General features: G+C 40.9%; 1 protein-coding gene across 4 annotated transcripts in view; it reads left to right on the top strand.

Moving 5' to 3' along the window:
• Positions 1-22,680, top strand: part of KSR2 (kinase suppressor of ras 2) — a 435,191-nt gene that overhangs the window by 268,341 nt on the left and 144,170 nt on the right. For all 4 annotated transcript variants that reach the window (XR_014445794.1, XR_014445796.1, XM_083151467.1 and 1 more), the window contains exon 6: positions 21,405-21,474. Coding sequence is in view for 2 of the 4 variants with exons in the window: in XM_083151467.1 (XP_083007593.1) it covers positions 21,405-21,474 (70 nt within the window). In the remaining 2 variants the exon portion in view is untranslated. The remainder of the gene's footprint in view (positions 1-21,404; positions 21,475-22,680) is intronic.

Raw genomic sequence — 22,680 nt, 5'->3', positions numbered from 1 at the left:
CAAGTGCAGTAGGGCATCTCCAGGTAGGTGGTACCTGACGTTGTTCAATGAGCTTTAATTTTATGGAGATTACCGCGTGATCAGAGATCACTATTGGTGCAATATTTGCTTCAATAACTCTAGGTAACCAAAAATGAGAAAGCAACAGGTAATCGATTCTCGACATTCTTCCCGTTGCCGCTGACATACACGAATAATTACACTCATCTGGGTGCAACACTCTCCATACATCTTTCAACCCCAAACTATTACTTAAAGCAGTGATTCCCAATTTCGGCAAGGAGCGTGGGGGGTTTGGGCCACTCTGTCTGTCTAGCACATTTGAAGCCACCAGATTCAAATCACCCCCTAATAACAACGGAAATTGCATATAAGGTGAAAGCAAGTGGATTAGCTTCTGAAAAAAAGAGGGGGAATGGGTGTTTGGAGCATAGACATTTAAACAAACCAGGTCCTGGTTTTTAATTTTAAGGTGAGCTAAGACATAGCGGCCTCTTTTGTCAGCTTTAACTTCGATAACCTCTATCTCAATTTGTTGCTTTGCCAATATGGCCACTCCCCTGGATTTTGACGAGAAGGAGGCCGAAGCCAGCAGCCTCCATCTCATCATATTGAGCTTGTTAGCTTCTTGGGGGAGTAAATGAGTCTCCTGTAGGAATGCCAAATCCGATCCCAATCTATTTAAATGAACCAAAATTCTTCTACGTTTTATGGGGGAATTAATCCCACCCACGTTCCAACTGGTTACTGTAAACATCACATCAGATCAACATAACATTCTTTGTTATTCATCAACACATAAAAGCTCCCTGCTGGACGTTGGCAAATCATCTGCAATTCTCTCTCAAAGGGCGGGGCAGGTATTGTACTAGGGGAACAAACAAAGGCCAGGAACAGGCCAACCATAAAACATAAACAAGAACAGTGTAGAGGCCTATTCGGCCGACTTCCTACTCTCCTTTGGAGAGTTTCATTCGATAAAAGGTGTATAACCTACAATAAATGAGGGGGCTCCTAGATCCCCAGCACAGAAAAAACAATGTAACATGACAATCAACAGCATTGTAATTAACAATTCGTTTCAGCATATGCGTTCAGAGCAAGAGTGCATACTTCACCTATAAATCGAGGGGCAGAGAGTTAGAAATCTCAGAATCTCAATGTTGAATTGTAGGGAGGGGGGGAAGTAGAGAGTGATTATTAACTGCCAAGAATTCTTTAGATGAAAAGAGTCATCTGATGATGATAGGGAGCTCTTAGTCACAGTCTGACATAGTGTCCTGTCTTTGGTCATTGTCCATCTCTTCTTTTAGAAAGTGAGCTGCATCCTATGGGGTCGAAAAATCTTTATATGTGGATCCATCGTAGATCCTTAGGCGGGCAGGGTAGAGAAGGGCAAATTTGCGGCCCATCTTAATCAAGCGGGTGCATATGGGTGAGAACTCTTTTCTCTGCTTTGTCAGTTCTGCGGTGAAGTCTTGAAAAATAAGAATTGGATGACCTTCCCATTTTAAATTTCTGTGGCGACGGGATGCCGTCCAAATTAGTTGTTTGTGGAGAAAGTTCATCGTTTTGAATATTACTGCTCTGGGGCGGGTATCTTCCTGTGGTCGTCGGTTTCCCAGCCTGTGAGCACGTTCGATTACAATGTCGGCACATTGATCTTGGATTTTAAGCAGCTCCGGGAGTTTAGTTTTAAGAAAGGAGAAAAGCTCTGGCCCTTGTATATTTTCAGGTAGACCGATCAATCGCAGGTTCAGCCTCCTGGATCTATTTTCTAGATCCTGCACTTTATTCATGAGGTATAGTAAGTCTCTAGAATGTTGTTTCACCAGAGGTTTCATGTCGTATATATCTTTGAAACACTCTCCAACTCTGACCTCAGTTTCAGACAAGCGTTGCTGGATGTGTGCAATCTGTGCGTTTATCGCCTCTGTCTGCTCTCTTATCAGTGGGGTCATCGCCTTTCTAATAGCACTCACCATCTCATCATGAGCAACAGGGCTTTCTGCTTGTAATAAGGGGCTTTCCCCTGCCGGCTGAGCGGGTGGAATGGGCAAGGGTTCACCTGCATTGGGGTTCATCTGAGTGTCCCGTGTTTCCCGTTGCACGCGAGGAGAGAGGAGGGGAGGCAGTTGTATTGGGAATCTCCCGTCATGCGTACCTGCTCCTGTGTTCGGGTGTTCAGGTCGCCTGTCTCGCTGCGGTAGCGGGGTAAGCTGCGGAGGGGTGACAAGCTCTCCGCTTCCACTTAACCCCTGGGTCTGCTGGGCGGCTGGTCTCTCGCTCTCCTGGCGAGGGGCATGTTGCTGTGACGCGTGTCTCACTTCTCCGTCGCTCGGCGCCATCTTGGATGGCGCGGCAGCGGCGGCTTTTCCTTTACCCGACTTGTTCTTGGCTCCCGTCATACCGGTCAGGTATTTCTCCATACAGCGGGGGAGCGGGTATGTTCAGAAGTCTGGGGGAGTTGATTTTTTTGGAGGCTGGAGCCGTTTAAGGTGTTTTTAATGCTGGGATCAGCGGAGCGTTCACGGGACACTTCCTCACATTGTGTCACCGGAACCGGAAGTCCGCTCATTCTTTATATATACTTTGCCCCTCTTATCTGAAAACCCTTCTGTTAACACATCTCAAGAATATTAACATCCACCTTACAGTATATAACCATTCCTCCCAACATCTGGGGCTTGGTGGGACACTAGCGGCCCTGGGTGGGACGCGGGAACATCCCCAAAAAACAGGATGTTCCAGCAGAAAGAGGGACAGTTTGGAGGTATGATATAACTAAGTTGTACAAGCAGCAGACATGTTGGTCACAGAATTAAAATGAGGTTGGCATTTTATCTGCGTAGTAGATCGCAGTCGCCATCTGAGACATGGCTGCATTTTTCTACCACACCTCATACCCACCCCCACAAACAGTCACTGACGTCAATTGGTTTGCAAATACATCTTTTTTACATGCTACATGGCAATATCACGCTGAGAACTTGTATACCAACGATTGTATCTAGACATTTCCGCTTCAAAGTAGCAACACTTAGAGTTTACAGTATCTTTGAACAATGTGTTTTGTTTTTTTAGAGAGCACACACAAAAAAAACTTGCCCTGTAGGGAGCACTCCCTAAAAAAAAAACTACCACTGAAGGGGTTAAAGGCCTATAAGAGTCTATTAAATTAAAAACATTTTCTCTTATTTTCAGTTATTTTTTCTCTTGATTGTTTGCTTATTTATTGTGGGTTTTCGGGATCTTTTTTACCTGCTGCAGCCGTTCCCGCCCTGTTGTGGTTGGGAAAGGAAGGTGGATAGTTAGAGACTTGGTCTGGCTGCTGCAGCAGCTTCTGCCCTGCTGTGGTTGGGAGGGGAAGGTTGATAATTGGAGACTTGGTCTGGCTGCTGCAGCAGCTCCTGTCCTGCTGTGACTTGGTAGGGAAGGTGGATAGTTGGAGACTTGCTGTACCTGCTGCAGCAGCATCTGCCCTGCTGTGGTTGGGTAGAGTAGGTGGATAGTTGGAGACCTGCTCTGGCTGCCACAGTAGCTTTTGCCCTGCTGTGGTTGGGAAAGGTAGGTGGAACAAGAATTACATAAGCATAAACTTTCGTCTTATGACTATATGAAATTATGGCATCCTGTAACATGAGCATGGTGGAATTTACTCTTCTGTATGGCTGGTTCTACTGCCAATGTTTGACTACGGAGACTGCTGGGCTGTAGACTTCATCTTATGCACCTGTTATCAATGCTGAGTGGCCAGACAAACTAATTAGCACTGGTGTCCATATACTTTTCCCTTTGCTATATAAATAATTAAAAATGTATGAATCTATTTGCTGAACATTGCCTTGGAGACCTCACTAAGGCCCTTATTCTGGTTGGTGCGGCCGGAGCCGCACACGGTGCTCCGGCCGCACAAACCAATCCCCGCCCACGAGACGGATCGCCACGGCCGTCCGTACACGGACGGCTGGCGATCCGCATAAAAATGGTGGGGCGTACGCCTCCACCATGGTGGGAGCTTCCCCCTGCATTCGATGGTCGTCGACCATCGAAGGCAGGGCCGCACGCCACAGCAGCTCCCGCAAGCTGAGACCACACGGACAATCGTCCGTGTGATAGCTTGTATGGGGGCTGAGAGCTGACATCCGGCGACGTCAGCTTTCCGCCCCCATCAGTGGCGTCATACCCTGATTAGCATGCATACGCCCCGCGTTTGCATGGGAACGCCCATGAAACGCGGGGCGTATACATAGGGAAATGAGGGTATGAAGCCCCTCACGCCCCTATACGCCCCCTTTGCGGCGGACGAAATACGTCTGCGGCGAATGGGGCTGCACATGCGCAGATTGACCTCTGCGCATGTGCAGACTAAAAACATCGGCGGTACGGCCGCACGCGGGCCGTACCGTCCGATTCAGAATAAGGGCCTAAGTGTGTATAATTTATAGTGACGTATAAACATGCAAGCTGTGGGGATTCTGAAAGCAGTTGCAGTGTTCTCTGTCAGCTTGTAAAGCCCACAGACTGATAAATACTGAGAGGAAACACAGAGACCTAAACTGCAAAGTTTAGTCAATTAACTCTGCTATTCTTTGAAGTGTTCAGAGGAAAGATCTATAATTAAAACCAAAACCACCCTCCGTGCTGTGCAGGTTATAGTCTGCAGTCATTCCCCACTGGGATTCAGCAATAGACTGAGTAATTTTGTTCAGCTTTCCCTTGTGGATGGAAGGATTTCATACAGAGCACCCCCAACTGGATAATATCAGTAATTATCTCTTCCTGACTAGAATCCGTAATATATATATATCAAACAAAGGGGTCTATGTATAAGCCTTGAAGAGAGATAAAGTAGATGGAGATAAAGTACAATCGAATCAGCTCCTAGCTGGCACATTACAGGCAGTGGGGATGATGTATTATAACCACCTGCATAGGGCAGGTAAAACACTTCCTCTTTAGGTGGAACAGGAAGCAGCAGCGCCAAGATGTATAAACATCTCAGATGACAAGGTGGGGAAACTCCTTCCTCCGGAGCTGTTGGCCAACACAGCCAGGGAGAGCATTGATCCCTCTTTGGTGTATGGGCAACGACACCTGCAGCTGTCGAAATTGATAGCTGCTGGTGTCGGATTGGTTAGTGCCACTGACTGTTGATACATTGCCCCTGCATATCAGTGAGTACGCTTCTCCGCATTCATTCATGGGGGAGAAGCGGTATCAGTGCACATAATGTTCTGATAAACACTAGTTAGGTGCATGTTTGTTGGTTTTTTATCTGTATCCAAGGCTTAGTACATAGACTCCAAAATTGCATTAAAAAAATGTGATTGCAATTATATTTCAATCGCATTGGGACTTGACATGTGGGATACAGTCATTAGGTCTACACCAACTAGGTCAACAAGGTCGACATGGGTCAAGGTGGGAGAATAAAATAGTGTGCCGGAAGTATCGCGAGCGATGCTAGGGGATGCAATGCACTTCAAACTGTGTCCATGTCAACTGTGTCGACATTCGGGTAAAAAAACAGTGAAAACCCCATATTGACCCTTTGAGTGTCGACCAATGCTTGTGTCGACCTAATGTCCTGTGGACATAGACCCATGATGACCTAGACACATGTCGACCTTGACCCATGTTGATCAAGACCATATCGACCTTGCTGCCTTTCGACCTAGTGGTGTCGACCCAATGCTAGTCGACCTAGTTGGTGTAGACCTAACAACCCACACCCTGACATGCTGGGCATCCTAGTCCTGGGATGAGTGCCCCCCAAGCATGTGAAAGACACTAGTTGCAGTTTTGGTTTTTGCTGCAACTGATGCTGCTCCAGGCCCTGTGATCATTATGATTGGCATGTGGAAGGAAGCATACAGGGACAAAAACAAAATTGTTGCTATTGGTTCATCTTGCTGACACTGGACTCCACAGTAGCTGGACAAGGCTAAAGCCAGTATGTCTTCTACATGCTGGTTGAAGGTTACTGCAGCTTTCTGAGATTGAAAAATTAATCTCATGCATGTGACACTGGATTTGTGAGAAAACAAAGAAGATTCAGGGGACCAGGTCTGGACTGAATGGCAGTTAATGCAACAGAAAATCAACCACTTTTCAGAATTTGTTGGGAGTTGTTTTGTTAGGATGGACAAGGGCACCAAGTTCTTGAATGGTGCTTATAAATGACTTTTAGCACTTCCAGGCTTGTCCAGGATTTGGTGGCATAACTGTCCCCAGTTATGGTGGACTGTTGCATGAGTAGCAAGGAAGGTAGGTACATGACCAGCTTTGGCCAAAAAAAAACAGCCACCATCTTCTTGGCCATGTTGTGCTTGCATCAGAACTTCTGTGGCAGCACACCTCCAACTGGGGTCCACTGGGCCAACTGTTGCTTGGTCTCTGGGTTGAAACTGTGGATCCAGGATTCAATACACTGATGATCTCCCAGACAAAGCTTTAATGACCACCATCAACAGACACAAAAGAAGAAAAAGAGTTTGTATGGATGCACTCCTTGGTGGACAATCATACGAGATTATTATTGGATTTAATTCCTTTTCAATTCTAAAAAACGTGGAGGTTCCTTTTATCTTTATTGGGACCTGGATGGATAAGGATACCACCACATGTAGCGAAATAAGAGGTTAAAAGGATTTTTTACATTAATCAACAAACAGTGTTTATAGAAGAGAAAAATGTGATTAAAGATTTTTAAAAGTGTAGGTAGATACGAATGTTGGTGCTAGTATTCTGACATAAATTGGGGTATATTCCCCACTAGAGTCCTTACATGTATTATTAAATCTGTACCAATAAAGAATTTTTACCACACGTGTTTATTTATTTTATAAGGGCTTTCCCAGGTGTGATAGTTTGAATGTTTTAAAGTATATTTGTGTGGTATTCCACACATAAAGGTCCCTGGACACAGTTAATGGAAATTAGGGGTAGATTCCCCACACACCTTAGTGATATATGAACCCAATCTGTGTTCATAAAGAAAGTTCTTTTTAGGGGGTGGGTTCCCCACAGGTGTCCCCCAGCCCGATATAGTTTATATAAATTAGGGGTAGATTCCCCACTAGAGTTTTTGCTAGACCGTCACAATTTAGTATATTTTCCAGACAGTCAGAGTGTCTAATATAGGTTCACCTATATATGTCGGTCGGTTCCTGGGATTCTGTGTAGGGGGATACTTGGTGTGTATGCCTACATACAGTTGGTCAGGTTTTTTAGGGGTAGATTCCCCATACGGGTCTTAACAACAGTGTTGGTAATTGTTAGGGGTAAAATTCCCTATAAGTCGTCACTCGGGGTGCCTGTGTCTATTTTCACATTCAAAGGCTATGCATTTATTTAAGGGGTGACTTCCCCATATGCATCCCCTAGATATAATCTGTGAGAGTTAAGGGGTGAATTCCTCACTATAGTCTTCCAGATGGCGTCTGTTGAGAGGCCCCGTATTAGTTTACCTATATCGGTACTGTATGTGTCCAGGGGTAGGTTCTCTGCAGATATCCCACAATATGATTTTATAACACTTTCAAGGGTACACTCCATGTGGGGGTCCCTAAGTGAGATTGTATATATGTCAATACAGAGTCTATATAATTAGGGGTATATTCCCCAAAGAGTATGAGTCTGTATGGTTTTTGGGTTAAATTTTCTGCAGAGGTTACAACATAAATTTTTCATATAAAGTTAGAATTTTAGAATTTTCTGCTGAGATAGCCCAATGAAATGTATTTTTATTTTTATATACACAATATTTACAATCGGGGGTGCTTTCCCCTTTTAAATTCGTGGTAGTGGATCTAACTATACATATGCAGAATCACTTTAATAAAGGTATGGAGGTATATTCCTCTCTATTCAGTTTACTGCTTGAAGAAGCTCACATAGCGAAACACGTGTCCTGTCCGTGTAGCGCTAGATAGAATGTTTGGTGTTTAGCTTAGACATGTATTTTCTACAATTGTTGTCATATACCTAGCGTCCTTACCAATCTGTAGCCATTAGGTTGTAGCCAGAATACCTACAGCAGCTATTGTCAGTAGACAAACAGTGGTCTTGTTATTCATCCACCTCTGGGAGTATTAACGCAGCTCAGCACCATTTACTATACAGAGGGTGCTTGAACATCAGTACTCTGCATTCCCCAGTAGGTGTCGCTGTTGTACCTCACTCAGAGCTAATAAATGGAGACAACGTATTAATGTGTCTCAGAAACTCTGATTGCAATTTGCAACACAACAAGCACATTTGTATCGTCATTACCAAATCTGTATGATAACAAGATACAAACAGTGTGTATATAATATAGAAAAACTCTTATTTCTGGCTAAAACAACCTTGTGTTCCACACCAAGTGGTTAAGTCTTTATGTCATCAGAAGACTGAAGTTTTTATATGCAGTAAACTGAATAGAGAGGAATATACCTCCATACCTTTATTAAAGTGATTCTGCATATGTATAGTTAGATCCACTACCACGAATTTAAAAGGGGAAAGCACCCCCGATTGTAAATATTGTGTATATAAAAATAAAAATACATTTCATTGGGCTATCTCAGCAGAAAATTCTAAAATTCTAACTTTATATGAAAAATTTATGTTGTAACCTCTGCAGAAAATTTAACCCAAAAACCATACAGACTCATACTCTTTGGGGAATATACCCCTAATTATATAGACTCTGTATTGACATATATACAATCTCACTTAGGGACCCCCACAGGGAGTGTACCCTTGAAAGTGTTATAAAATCATATTGTGGGATATCTGCAGAGAACCTACCCCTGGACACATACAGTACCGATATAGGTAAACTAATACGGGGCCTCTCAACAGACGCCATCTGGAAGACTATAGTGAGGAATTCACCCCTTAACTCTCACAGATTATATCTAGGGGATGCATATGGGGAAGTCACCCCTTAAATAAATGCATAGCCTTTGAATGTGAAAATAGACACAGGCACCCCGAGTGACGACTTATAGGGAATTTTACCCCTAACAATTACCAACACTGTTGTTAAGACCCGTATGGGGAATCTACCCCTAAAAAACCTGACCAACTGTATGTAGGCATACACACCAAGTATCCCCCTACACAGAATCCCAGGAACCGACCGACATATATAGGTGAACCTATATTAGACACTCTGACTGTCTGGAAAATATACTAAATTGTGACGGTCTAGCAAAAACTCTAGTGGGGAATCTAACCCTTATTTATATAAACTATATCGGGCTGGGGGACACCTGTGGGGAACCCACCCCCTAAAAAGAACTTTCTTTATGAACACAGATTGGGTTCATATATCACTAAGCTGTGTGGGGAATCTACCCCTAATTTCCATTAACTGTGTCCAGGGACCTTTATGTGTGGAATACCACACAAATATACTTTAAAACATTCAAACTATCACACCTGGGAAAGCCCTTATAAAATAAATAAACACGTGTGGTAAAAATTCTTTATTGGTACAGATTTAATAATACATGTAAGGACTCTAGTGGGGAATATACCCCAATTTATGTCAGAATACTAGCACCAACATTCGTATCTACCTACACTTTTAAAAATCTTTAATCACATTTTTCTCTTCTATAAACACTGTTTGTTGATTAATGTAAAAAATCCTTTTAACCTCTTATTTCGCTACATGTGGTGGTATCCTTATCCATCCAGGTCCCAATAAAGATAAAAGGAACCTCCACGTTTTTTAGAATTGAAAAGGAATTAAATCCAATAATAATCTCGTTTGATTGTCCACCAAGGAGTGCATCCATACAAACTCTTTTTCTTCTTTTGTGTCTGTGTATACTAATGTTTGGGATAGCACCCCCACTGCTGTGAACCAGCATACAGTGGTATATTGCCCTTTAAATAGAGGGCACTAATTCCTTGTCTTTTTGTGTGCAGAACCCCCCAAACCCCTATCCACTTTGCATGACCACCATCAAACCTGGCAGAATATAGCAGCACAAAGTCGCCTGAGATTCTTGTTCTCGAGTCAGCTCAGGCAAATCCTGACGAGAGGCCTATCTCCTTCCCTAACTGGTCATGGTCACCCTGTCATTCACTTCAACTATGACCTACATGGCAGCAATGTTGCCTTAGGTGATGGCAGACACAGGTCAGCCCCATCATTCCCTTGTCTTTCAGGGACCATCTTCTGTGCAAAATTCTCCCCAAAAGCAGCTCACAGTCGTCCAAACACTACTGCTATGGCTGATACCTCTTATAGTCATAAAAGATCATGGCTCAACAGTGGCCTTTGTCGAACTCCATAACGATTTTGTGTAGGAAGCTAAAATGTTGACACCCCTCATAATTCAGCCTTGCTGGGAATTACGTTTTAAGGCAAATAAAGCAGGCTTACCACCAGGAATAAACATACTGTATTGGATATTTAATGAATAAACTTAAACCATAACAGCTATACCATAATATAAAGCATACTACAGTATATATATACAAAAGTACAGTTGTGCTAATAAGTTTACATACCCTAGCAGAATTTGTGATTTTCTGGCTATTTGTCAGAGGCTATGAATGCTAACTCGCACACTTTTCTTTCACTTATGGTTAGTGGTTGGGTAAAGCCATTTATTGTCAAACAACTATGTTTATTTTATTTTTTTAAAATCATAATGACAACAGAAACTACCCAAATGAACCTGATCAAAAGTTTACATACCCTGGAGATTTCGGCCTGATAACATGCACACAAGTTGTCACAAACGGGTTTGAATGGCTACTAAAGGTAACCATCCTCACCTGTTATCTGTTTGCTTGTAATTAGTGTGTATGTGTATAAAAGGTCAGTGAGTTTCTAGACTCCTGAAAGACCCTTGCATCTTTCATCCAGTGCTGGATTCTGAGTCATGGGGAAAGCAAAAGATTTGGCAAAACAGTAAAGGGATATAAAAAGATATCCAAGCAATTGAGAATGCCAATCAGCAGTGTTAAAACTCTAAGAAGTGGAAAATGAGGGATTCTGTGGTAAACAAATCACGGTCAGGTAGACTAACAAAATTTTCAGCCACAACTGCCGGGAAAATTGTTCGGGTTGCAAAGAAAAATCCACAAATAACTTCGGCTGAAATACAGGACTCTCTGAAAAAAAGTCGTGTGGTGGTTTCAAGATGCACAATAAGGAGAACTTTGAAGAAAAATGGGCTTCATGGTCGAGTCGCCAGAATTAAGCAATTAAATGCCACAAATGCCCACTTACAATACTCCAAACAGAACAGAGACAAGCCTCAAAACTTCTGGAACAAAGTCATTTGGAGTGATGAGACCAAAATGTAACTTTTTGGCCACAACCATAAACGTTACATTTGGAGAGGAGTCAACAAGGCCTATGAGGAAAGGTACACCATTCCTACTGTGAAACACGGAGGTGGATGTGTGAGCAGCAAAGGCACTGAAAACTTGGTCAAAATTGATGGCAAGATGAATGCAGCATGTTATCAGAAAATACTGGAGAAAATTTGCAATCATCAGCCCGGAAGCTGCGTTCCAACATGACAATGATCCAAAACACAAGGCCAAGTCGACCTGTCATTGGCTACATCAGAATAAAGTGAAGGTTCTGGAGTAGCCATCTCAGTCTCCTGAACTCAATATCATTGAGCCACTCTGGGGAAATCTCAAACGTGCAGTTCATGCAAGACAGCCCAAGAATTTACAGGAACTGGAGGCTTTTTGCCAAGAAGAATGGGCAACTTTACCATCTGAGAAAATAAAGAGCCTCATCCACAACTACCACAAAAGACTTCAAGCTGTCATTGATGTTAAAGGGGGCAATACACGGTATTAAGAACTGGAGTATGTAAACTTTTGATCAGGGTCATTTGAGTAGTTTCTGTTGTTATTATGATTTAAAAAGATTAAACACAGTTGTTTGACAATAAATGGCTTCACCCAACCACTATCCATGAGTGAAAGAAAAGTTTGTGAGTTATCATTCATATTCTCTGACAAATGGACAGAAAATCACAAATTCTGCTAGGATATGTAAACTTATGAGCGCAACTGTAACTTTAAAACATGTTACCAGCAAGCACATAAACAGGTTAGGCTTACTAGATAGTAGGGGCACCATACTGTACAAAGTATGATAGTAAAGCTTTTTATCATGGACAACAAGATATTTCAAATTTTATTAAGCACTGATATATTTTTTAGTCCATATCTGTGAAGTGGATAAATAAAATTCTGTCACTTTGGTATTGGCATTCAGGATTACATTTTCTGCTTGCTTTCTGGTTTTTACATTTTTGTCTGTTAATTGTCGGCATGAAGCTTCTTCTGACTCAAAGATTCAGACAGTTACATACATATTTCTGGATATCTAATGATAAATTGCCATAGTCTCTGAGCTAGAGTTATGAAAAGGCAGATAATGTATTTGCTCTGTGCTAAGTTTGCTCTGTTTTTTTTTTTTAATAAATAAAATGTCCTAAGTGTAAGTGTATTGAGTTGACTAGTATTCAGTAAAGGCAATCTATTCCTTCAGTAAACCATCCAAACGTGTTTAAATTGAAGTTTTGAAATATTATCAATTTAAACGGAGGCCAAAGACAATCTATTCATAAATTAGTAAATAATAAGTACATAAAACATACATAATAAATCCAAAAATTGAAAATACAAATTTGCAAACAAAATTACAGTAAGTTCAATGAGTAATTATAATATATAACAATAGAATCATAAGACCGAAGCGTTACATATTAAAATTAATCAAGTGTCTTGTGCCCAAATTAACTGGTTAACAACTAGTTTTTGTAAGTATGTACTCAACCCTCTTGTTTTTCAAGACAATACAGCAATTCACATTATAGCCAATTAAGTTAATGAAAAAAGGTAATTTACAATATTCTCAGGAACACTGGATCAGGTCACTTATACAAAGCAAACATTTATTTTCTACAAAACAATGGTTTCTTTTAAAACCCTTGAAGTCATGTGTGATGTACGCTGTAAAAGTAAATACAGATGTAGCCACTCTCATCCATTTCTATAATAGGATTAAGTGAGTAATTGGATTACTATGTTAATCCCCTACTCTATTGTTCTATGTATTGTATTGCAGCTGAGAACAATAGGATAGCCATGGTGAGCCATGCTGGGCCATGGGTTAAGGAAGATAAATGAGAGCGGTTCCATCCTAGTAATTAACCTGATACTCTGCGCATACATATATACGTGAGAGCTGGTTAAAAAGTAATGTTTTTATTTCCAATATGTAAATGTGTCAACGGTATGCTGGTTATGGTGAAACTCATACATCGATGTGTCTGAACCTTCAGTCGGACTGCCGTAGTTTTCTTTTTGTGGTCACAGCAAGTTGAAGATTTTTGTATGTTTCGTCATGGCAGATTAAAAAAAATGCATGTCTGTGAGATTATGTCAAAGATGTGTATATTATTTTTATGTTAAACTTAAAAAAGCAGAAATGAACAGGGGAAAACGCAGGATTTTCAGAAGGGGGTTTCCATAGGGGCGGAGCAAAGCACAGAGATGGACACTTAGGTGACCCAGTATATGCTTTGATGTCCCGCGGGTGGTAGGGGGTACTATATCAACCGCTCAGCATGTAGGGCCTGGATCAGTAATTTCCACTAATTATCCTTTACTGCACAGATGGTGGGAGATGAGGTGGGAGAAGGGGGCATTTGGCTGAATGAAGGAGCCCTGATACATAACTTCCAGGGTGGTAGAAGATGTTTAATAGGCAGAGGAGGGGTGTATAGTGGAGTGGGATTATTATTCATAATTTTCTGGTGGGAGGACAACTTGCTTGACTGCAGATATCTCCAGTTCCCAGAAATAGATTTCTTAGATTTTAATGTAATTAAAAACTAGAGAATCCCACCTACCAAATGGTATTGGGTACTAGGGAATCAGACTTCAGGAGGCAGAGCAATCTGCCAACGAGTACAGTATATAAAACTACATACCAGGTGTGTGGAGCTGGAGCAGTAACCAGCTACTGAAAGGCTGATATCTCTGGTTCTGGGAACAGTAGATACAAGCTTCTAGTGTACTTCAAAGGGGGAGAGTCCCAGCTTTTGGAATATACCCTCAGATAAACTCTAATTCAGACAGAACCTGAAATATCTGACTGGGAAGAGCAATTAAAAGGCTTGGATGGGGACCACTTCTTTGAAGTCAGATATCTCCGGTTTCCAAGGTCCGATTTTAAAAATTATTGTACTCATGGAAAGAGGGGACCCTCAGCTTTCAGCCTAGGGCCCTTAGACTCCTGGGGGGTTTCTGGGTACTCGGAACTCCCCCCCCCCTGCGTGCGCTACTGATGAAGATCATGAAATGTTAAGGCAAGAATAGGGTAGAGAAACAATTAGCTTTGCTGCAGGTTTCAGCGATGGAAGCATCATACCGTGCACAATAAAGAACTGCATAAGCATGACTTTGCAAGCCGAGGGAATCACGTGGAATTTTCTGGGTGGAGATGAATTTGCTTGTTTCCATACACTGGACTGTTTGGATTCCAGATCATAATGATGAATATGCAGTTCGTCACATGTCAAAATGTATATCAGGAAATCGAGTATCCTCTCCGACATTTGAACCGTGTTCTTGCACAATTTACGTTGTTCTCGCACCTGTTCTTCTCTGAGATTTCTGAGTACCCACCTGGCACACATGCGGTGCATTTTAAGTTCCTTTGTCACAATATTCTGAACCTGTTCGTGTCAAATGCCAGGTGAAGCCAAAAGATAATGTAAAGTTAGCCTTCTGTTATTTTGCAACATTTCCCCAGCTTTGGCAATATCTGTAAGTGTGGGGCATTACTCTCTTTATAGTGCTTCCACCACCAAAATACTGTAGCATAGTTAATTGTTTCTCTACCTTATGTTTTCCGTAACATTTCATAGTTACATGTCTCCTTTTTTCCAAATTTAATACAAATTTCATTCACACATCTCTGACATAATCTCACAGACACATCTTTCTCATTCACCAAGATGAAACGTACGATGATTACGGCAGTCTGACTGCAGGTTCAGGCACATCGATGTATGAGCTTCACAATAACCAGCATAGCATTGCCATGTATACCTATGGGACAGAAATAGAGAGGCCATCTCATTTACGTTTCAATCAGCCCTTGTGTGTGTGTATATATATATATATATAGCATGCAGGGTTGGCGGCACTCGTACCAGGATTTCAAATAAAGACGACGGACACGCTAGCGTCCTGGTACGAGTGCCGCCAACCCTGCATGCTACATACCTACTTCATATGGAAGGCACCCAGGTTACTATCAATTGAACAGAGAGTGCAGAGCTCCCGACAAGTGTATATATATATATATATATATATATATATATATATATATATATATATAAAAAGACATACATACATATATGCACACACATACACACATATATACATTGATGTACTTTACCAGTCCTTTTCCAGATATGTGTAGAGCCATAAGAATGATTCTTTGCCAAATGGATCAGAACTCCTTGTACGCGGTACATGTATTGTGCACTAGAACCTTTCTATTGGTTTGCGTACTGAACTACTTTGACCAAATCTACTAATTATACTTTTTAAAGGGGGGACACATAGTGCATTATTTAACAATACTTTTATTACAGGCAAATAATATTAATAAAATATGGGCATACCAGAATATTATTATAAGCATATCAGTCAAACTAATGACTATGTGTAGGTTAGATACAATATTCAATTTTGACTATATAGTCAAAATCAAATGGATATTGAATTGTAATCGAATGCATATTGATTGTTTTTAGCACCATTCAATGCAGATTCAATTCCGATGCGCATTGACGTTTAGTGGAAATTGAAAAGAAAAATAGTATTGCCAGGCAAGACTATATAGAAGAAATCAAATCTAAATCAAATCAAATGCCAGATCGAATTGAGCGGCATAAAGAATCAAAATCTACATCTAACCGTGTGTACACATTTTAAGATTGATGATTCGGGAATACCTCAGGCCACACCCCATTTCTTAATTTAGACTTTGATGAAAAATTGATAACAACAAATACATTTTACTATACCACTACAATAAAGTCCCTTTTACCATTAACCAAATAATACCTTGTAGTACAGCTCCAGTATGTAGCTACAGGTAAATTGGATTCGATAAGAATCACAGAGATTGATCTTATTAAATTTACTATGAGAAAAAAATGCTTAAAGTATGTAAAACTTATTTAGAAAGATTGACCTAGAAAGATGGTCTTAGGCAAATTATTTCTTATAAAGAATAAAAAATTAACAGTTTTAGTTATATTACATAACACTATGGAGCATTTTCCAATGTCAAATTGGGTCCTAAGAATTGCACACATTTTACCATGTGGGATATGGTATTGCCCATACTCACATCTTCATTCTTACACATCGTGCTGCTGTACCATTTCCTTTCATTAACCCAGTTGTCACCAGTAATATCTGTGCATGCACTAATCAAGATCTGTTTGTGATCTACTGCGGATAACTGAATTCTGGCCAAAGAAGGCAAACCAGTGATCACCTTGTCCGATACAGATACAATACTGTATATATTGAGAGCTAATCTCTTTTTTTTTGCCACTTTCATTGCACCAAACAGTAAAAGTGTTATTGTCAAATCTGGCAACTCAACTGTTTGGCAGCAAGTTTTCCTTTGTTTTTCTGACTTCTTTCTTCTAGAAAATTGTAGGGAAGGAAAAGGAGCGGTGCTTGGAACATTGCTTGCTAGTTTCCTACACCCTATTATGTATTTCTGAAATCTGTTCTGATTGAGGTGTATGCTTTATATACATCTCATGGATGTGCTGGTTATGTGTTCAGGATGCCACTAGTGTGTGCCATTATTTTTTTATTCCTATGTCTTTTGGATTTACTATGTTTTCACATTTTTGTACTGTTGTATTAAGTACTTACATTTATTGTACTGTATGTCTAAAGTAAACTGTACATACAAAAACAAAAGCAGCTGGGATCCCTAACAAACACAGATGAATTTCTAAAATGTAACATTTTTCTGTACAACATGGCACACAATGTTACCTGCCACCCACCTGCTGTTGAGGCAGTTCATGGTTTGCTAATACAATGCCACTTGTCATGGTTACCTGTGAATGCACTAGGGGTTCATGTGCAGAAAATATCTGATGCCATTTGGTTCCAGATGTTTCAGAGCCTTCTACTGCAATATGTTCAGTGCTGTACTCACCCTCTGTTTACTGCCCTGTACAACATTATTTTAAACTGGAAACTCTTCTGCTTCAAATTTATTGTGTACTCTTTTTCTACGTGCAGCAACTACTCCTGGTAGACTTATAAAATAACATCCCTGGGGGTATATATACATAAAGTTATGATACCCTTTATGAAGAAAAGTATAAGCTATTCATATTCTGGCTATATGGAATTGTGATTTTCAAAATTAGCCTGCACCAAAGACAAATCTTTTAATTCCAGACATTAGTGATACCAGTCCAGTGCTCATAATCACTTTAATTTAAAAGGCAGTTCATTCAGATTGTATAGAAAAACAGGACATCTATGTTTTATAACTTGAGGATTGTTACTTTCAACGGAGGAAGAGTTTTACAGGGCATCTCTGTCTTTATTGTCTGATATCCCATAAAAGCTTAGCAAATGCCTGGTTTGCCACTAACCATAACCCAATGTGAACAGTTCTTGAAGCCTTCTTCTGTAGGATGTCCTCGCTAGTAGTCCTGGCCTACCATGCTATTCACATTTCCTGCAAAATGTGGGACTTAACTGCACCAATATCCCTCTTTCTCATCTTACTGCCTTTTTGCACAATTTTGAGTTCCCTCCAGGCCAGTCTAAGTAACACTTTTCACCCTGGTCTAATCTAATTGGGAAGTAAATCTTGGAAAACAGGCTGGGCCGGGGGACACGGTGCCATATTTTTCCCTACCAGGCAATACAATTTTGTTGCTAGGAGGGTTGAATGCTACCTGTAAAGAGTGCTCCCTCTGTTGTTCTGTATAAGATCAGCAGTTTCAGGGCCGTTATGGTGGGCTCTGGGTGTAGACTTCAGTAGGGATGGTCATTGGCCATCAATGATCACATTCATCAATGGTTTATTACCGATGTAGAATGAGTTTGTCATCTATAGAAAAGCAACAGTTGGTTCCCCTCCATTGATGGCACCCAATAAACACATTTTTTTCTCTTACATGGTGTCGGGACATGGAGCATAGCTCTGCCCCCACACCCGCGAAGCCCTGCTCCCAGCCTGTGAATGGTCCATGGGTCATTCGCTGATAGAACAGGGATTTTCATTGATGCCCGATGCCATCGATAGTCTCCCATTGCATAGTTGGTGATCATCAGTGGCCACTCACAGTTGCATCGATGGCAACTATCATAAGTGAGCCCACCAATGGCCATCCCTACATCTCAGTGCAGTGCCGCAACGTATAATTCACAAGAGTATGTGCAGCTGTCTGTGGCTCAGCTGAGTCCCTCTGCTTGCGTCTGCTGATTATGCTGGGCGGGCTGCAGTGCACAATGCCTGCACACTTATGCTCCAGAGACAGGGAAGTGAGGCATTATAATGCTGTAATCTAGTCTCCTTCTCCCATATTTAATAACAAATACAAAAGTACTGACCATTCCTTCTGTAACTCTGATTGAGTTACAAATATTCTGATTAACCCCCCTCTTTGCAGCAGGTGCATTACAAGATTTGACAACTTGCTATAATGAAGTAAATCTTAGCTAATTAACAAAGATAACTCATAAATATCATACAATTTGGGCTCTCTGATATACTCCTCGATACAGTATATTAATTTGCAATTATTCCTAGTGTGGATTGTCTTTGGGATTTCAGTATTGTTCCACGGGACACTGCTGTTTGTCGATTATAATTTTGATTTCTAAGACTTAGTGGTCTGGTGACATCTATCAATCAAATAGTTAGCATTTATTTGGTTGTGATATATGCTACAGTGGAACTGTGACTGCTGCATGGACTTTGCACTTGAGGTTTCATTTTCCAAGGTCGTTGTCCTTGTCTACTGTGATCCTAGAGGCTCATCTAATATCTAGTTTCTGACCCCATTCCCCTATTCTCTATCCTGTCCATCATAGTTAATACAAACACACATACACACTACATAGGCATATTTCCTCACCTAAAGATAATTAATGATATCCTCTGTTTTCTTGTTACTCCATTTATCTTGTCTGTGCTCATTACTTGGTGTATAGTTACAAGTTGATACAATATTTATAGTTGCTTCCACATTCTGAGCAAGTCTTCAGACTTATTTGTTTCTGAAATTATTTCACAGTTTTATTCCTGTTTTCGGAAATAGTTCTAATGATTAATATGAATTTTACAAAAGAAATGGAGCCAATATGGTGTATTGCTTACTGCCATCAGAGAACAGAACACTGAATAGTTGTAATCTCTATGTACTTATTGCACTTTTATTCATAAATCTTCATAAAACAGTAAAAAGATTTCCAAAAACAAAAGGTTGCATAAATAAGTAAAATAAAAACTTCACCAAACCAACATTTAAATTTTCCAGTTTTAGAGTGCAATAAAGTAAACAAATTAATCTCACATTGGGACTAATTTAGAGTAAATTTACATATATAAAATTGCAGCCGGTTTAGTTGAATACATTAAAATACAGTGTAAATGTGTAGCTTTGTTTAGAAACAATCTGAGTGCATAATGATGTGACCAGATTAAAGAAGGAGATATCATCATTATTCAATGCGGGTCAATATTTTCAGTACTCGGAAATATCGGCCATTACCTATTCATCTACTTCTGCAGATTCGGGTCTTTGAAATCTGCATTCGCTGTGTAGGGTGCGTGCACCCGGCGAACAGAATGTTCTCCGTGGGTGCACGCACCCTGCGTCTGCACGCACCCTGCGTCTGCACATGCGCAGAAATGCATTTGCAAACGCATGGAGGACAGAATAAATGAGAATAAGGTCCTTAGTCCCATGAGACTTTGCACAAGAGGTCAGAGGCTGAGGGGCATGTGCTGAGCTCTCATTGGTGGAGTTCATCACATGCTTCACAGGCCGTGGAGGACAGCAGCAAAAGCCTCATCATGGGAGGGTTTTTAAAAGAGGCAGCGCAGAGCCTGTGAGGTGAGGTCTCAGAGTAAGGTACAGAGGTACAAACACATGCTTTTCATTTAGTATATATATATATATATATATATATATATATATATATATATCCCTAGCTTTCAGCCCCAGCTTTCAGATTATCAACCTGTTGTACATTTTAGATCCCACAAGACATCTAGTACCAGCAGATTTGTATGTACTCTCCCGCGTAATTTTTCCCTATTCTTTCTGACCACCTCCTGTTGTAGACCACATATATTATGGGTACAACTCGCTGATAATCCAGATGCCCGGGCTAGCCTGCTTACCCATGGAGTTTGCAGTTGCTGTTATCTGCTATTCCAGTTGACTCTCTAGGCTTTCATTTTATGCTGCCTTTACTCTGTGTTCTGACAGTGTAATGTTCTCCCATGCAGTCTGCAGCCAGTTGTGACAAGAGAGGTGCCCCCCTGTCTAAAGTGACCTGGGCCCCCCAAAAGGCTAAATCCTATCCTGCCTACCCTACCCCTCCATCCGTTCCTACTAATCCTATTGTTTTTCGTTCGTCCACCCACCCCCTTTCAGTCTGTTACCTCTTATGAGTAGGGCCCTCCTTCCTCACGTACTCACCCTACCTCTTTACCTCACCTGTGCTCCTGTCCTGGTCTTCCCTTCCTCTACTTCATCTTCAGTCTCCTCAACAATTTCGACACCTACTTCTGAACTGATGCTGATTTTAGTTCTACCAGCTATACCCCTATTTATGCTGTATTTTATCAACACACCCTGTACGTTACCTTGTAATTTGTTTTATTGTTTGCTATGTATGGCGCTGCGGACACTTTGTGGCGCCATATAAATAAACAAACTACTACTGTACAGGATTCTCATGGCATTGCTTTTTATGCTATTCTCAGTCATGCATTAATGACTGCTAGTGTATATATTGTAACCTGGGCTAGATGGATTCATTATCCCAGTGTCTCATCCACTTCCAAGACTGATTGCCAGTTCCTATGTATAAGAACATAGCTTTTATGTTATGACGAGTAACACCCCATGGCTTTTGTTCTTTTAATATGTGGGAAATTATTACTGTGAATTGTTACTGTAATTGTATGCTCTGCTGGTATTTCTATATGCAAGAGATCTATTCGCTTAGATCCCAATGCTTATACTGTAATGTCTTTCCTACATTGTTAAAGTACAATACTTTATATTATAACATATTATATTACTGATGTTTAACTAATCCTGGTTTATTACTTTCAGACACACTGTCAGTGCCTCGCTGGTCCCCGCAGATTCCCCGCAGAGATCTGGGAAACTCTATCAAACACAGGTAATGGGACAGGGGTGTGAGAAACAGGCAGGAAATAGGAATCTATGTTAGCCAGCAGGAGGACTCCTGGGAGTCTATTGTGTATTTGTTTCGAGGTTGTGAAAGCTATTAACCAACCTCATGTAAGAAAACAGTTGACATCATGCCAATAGCCGCTGCATACTCCACATCTCTTTATAATATTAGGGTTTTAATGATTTAGTTATTTTTGTTGTTGTATCAGTTGTTCATCAGTTCTTTGAAGTCCATGGTACAAATAATTACCAACATCTGACCTCCAAGGAGTATATTATCATAACGTACATGGTACTGTACTTAACCTCACAATCTATTATGATCCCGACGTGTCTACAGTATGGATTTATTTATAACATTCATAATAAATATCTGTATATAATAGTACCTGCAGTCACAATGGGTGAAATTTAATGGGGTGAGGGAATCAGAAAGTGAGAGATTCCAGTTTTTTTTTAAAGCAACAATCATTTACACTGCAGAATGAAACTGGTTTTGCAGTGTAAATGATTGCCGCTTTAAAAAAAAACCTGGAGTTTTCCTACAAAATCTCTCACTTTCTGATTCGCTCACCCTATTACATTTCACCCACTGTCATGTGTCTCCAGGTTATTTTTTCGAGTTGTCCTGACCCATTTAATTCTCAGCAACCACAGTTTAACAATATCATTTGAGAAAAATCAGATATTACTCTGTGAGTTAATCCTGAACTAGTGTGGATATCAACACATATGGTATTATTGATTTTTTTGAAAACCCCCAAGTGCAGAACTGCGGCTATGTAAATATAATATAATTCGGTACTTGTTTCCTAGCACGGCGCCCACGATATTCAGTCGTATGGCATCTTATGCATTGTATCGCATTGCATGCCATATACCCGCATACGATGCGATTTTAAATTGTATAAGCACCCTAATGGTTTTTTTCAATGTTAAATGGCCCACCTATATGATTTTTAATTGTATAAGCACCCTAATGGGTGCTTACAATGTTAAATGCACCCCCACGCCACCCCCACTATAAACGCCAACCCGAAGCATGGCGAGCGCAGCGAGCCAGCGAGGGGCGGCGGTACACGTCCTCTGACCTTTTCATACCCCCTCTATCCACGTCGGCGTGGAGGTGATTCTATATAGTGTTGCGAGCGCAGCGAGCCACCGAGCCCAAAGCGTGGTGAGCGCAGCGAGC

The sequence above is a fragment of the Crinia signifera genome, chromosome 1 (assembly GCF_055691185.1).
Source record: "Crinia signifera chromosome 1, ASM5569118v1, whole genome shotgun sequence".
Taxonomy (NCBI): domain Eukaryota; kingdom Metazoa; phylum Chordata; class Amphibia; order Anura; family Myobatrachidae; genus Crinia; species Crinia signifera.
The sequence above is the reverse complement of the archived record's forward strand: the minus strand, read 5'-3'. Positions and strand labels throughout refer to the sequence as shown.